This window comes from Aplysia californica, unplaced genomic scaffold (genome assembly GCF_000002075.1).
Source record: "Aplysia californica isolate F4 #8 unplaced genomic scaffold, AplCal3.0 scaffold00874, whole genome shotgun sequence".
Taxonomy (NCBI): domain Eukaryota; kingdom Metazoa; phylum Mollusca; class Gastropoda; order Aplysiida; family Aplysiidae; genus Aplysia; species Aplysia californica.
In genome coordinates this window covers 188,697-189,872 of record NW_004798144.1, presented here as the reverse complement: position 1 = coordinate 189,872, position 1,176 = coordinate 188,697, and the positions used below count along the sequence as shown (strand labels likewise).

General features: G+C 40.8%; 1 protein-coding gene across 1 annotated transcript in view; it reads right to left on the bottom strand.

The window, feature by feature from the left end:
- Positions 1-812: 812 nt before the first annotated feature.
- Positions 813-1,176, bottom strand: part of LOC101858447 — a gene marked incomplete at its 5' end in the record, with an annotated part of 6,055 nt that continues 5,691 nt past the window's right edge. The window contains 1 exon segment of the mRNA XM_035972845.1: positions 813-1,108. Coding sequence (XP_035828738.1) covers positions 982-1,108 — 127 coding nt within the window. The 3' untranslated portion in view covers positions 813-981.

Here is a 1,176-nt window from a genome sequence, read left to right as displayed (position 1 = left end):
CCACCCTTTTCTCCCCCGCTCAAGACCCGCCAAGTGACGAAACCAAGTCTTGCAAATAATACTATTAAATACTTTTAATTTCTTTTATTTAACATTAATGATAAGAGCCCCAAGATCCTTTCCTCCGAACATCCTTATCACATCACCTTCATCGTCATCAGTAGTGTTCGATTCGAAGCAAAACGGCACAAACAAACGACAGCCCAACAAAATCCTATTAAAGGCAATAAATCTTGCAGCCTACTATAATGATGATATTGTTATACCTTCAGATCTAGTGTAAGGAGAAAAACTCTTATTCAAGCACGTAAGAGTGTGACATTGAAATGTCGTGTAATTCTATACTGTGTGGAGAAGTGAAGCTTGTTATAATATAAAGCTGTGATATTATGGTTGTTTAAGTGGAATTTCCTGTCATTCCGTATACTGGGTGAGGAAGGGGAGGAATAAACCTTAAAATAGGTATGAAAATAAAACTTGTTTCGTTTCATGACAGTAGAAATAGAACTTGTTATAACGCTTTGAAATGGAACTGGGAGTGGATATTGATGTGACGTTTTGGAATCTGTGGAAGTAAGGCTTGTAAAACAAGCTCTGGAAAGAGTGTAGAAGTAGAACATCCTTTTATTCGATATTCTGTGTATTCGGTGTGAAAGTGGAACTTATTTGAAAGAGTAGGAATGGGCGTGGGAATACAACTGGTTATGTAGCTGTGGAATGGGTGTGGAATTGTAAACTGGTGAACTTGGAATAATATTTTGCACTTAGTTTGAAAATGGTATGTTGTTGGTTTAACGCCTCTATCAACACTGTTAGCCGTAAGTGAGGAAAATGAAGTTTATTATTCATTAACAAATGTGTAAGGGTGGATGTGGCAACTTGCTGCAAGGCCTTTGAACCAGGTTGAAAGTGGAAACTTTGCAGAACACAGAAACGACGAACGTCGTGCCGCTTCGACAACTCCAAGTTGTCCAGTCGAGCTCACGGCTTGATCACCGCTTGTGGGGGTCTGCGGGGCACCACTCTGACGTCACTGCACTGGTAGAACACGGCTGGAGCCTGGTCGTTGTTGGTGACGTAACGGGCCTGAAGGATCGTGGGACCTTCCCTGTAGGAGAAGCATCTCTTCGAAGTATAAACGTCCATTTCATTAAAGACAAAGGGTAGATAAAAACA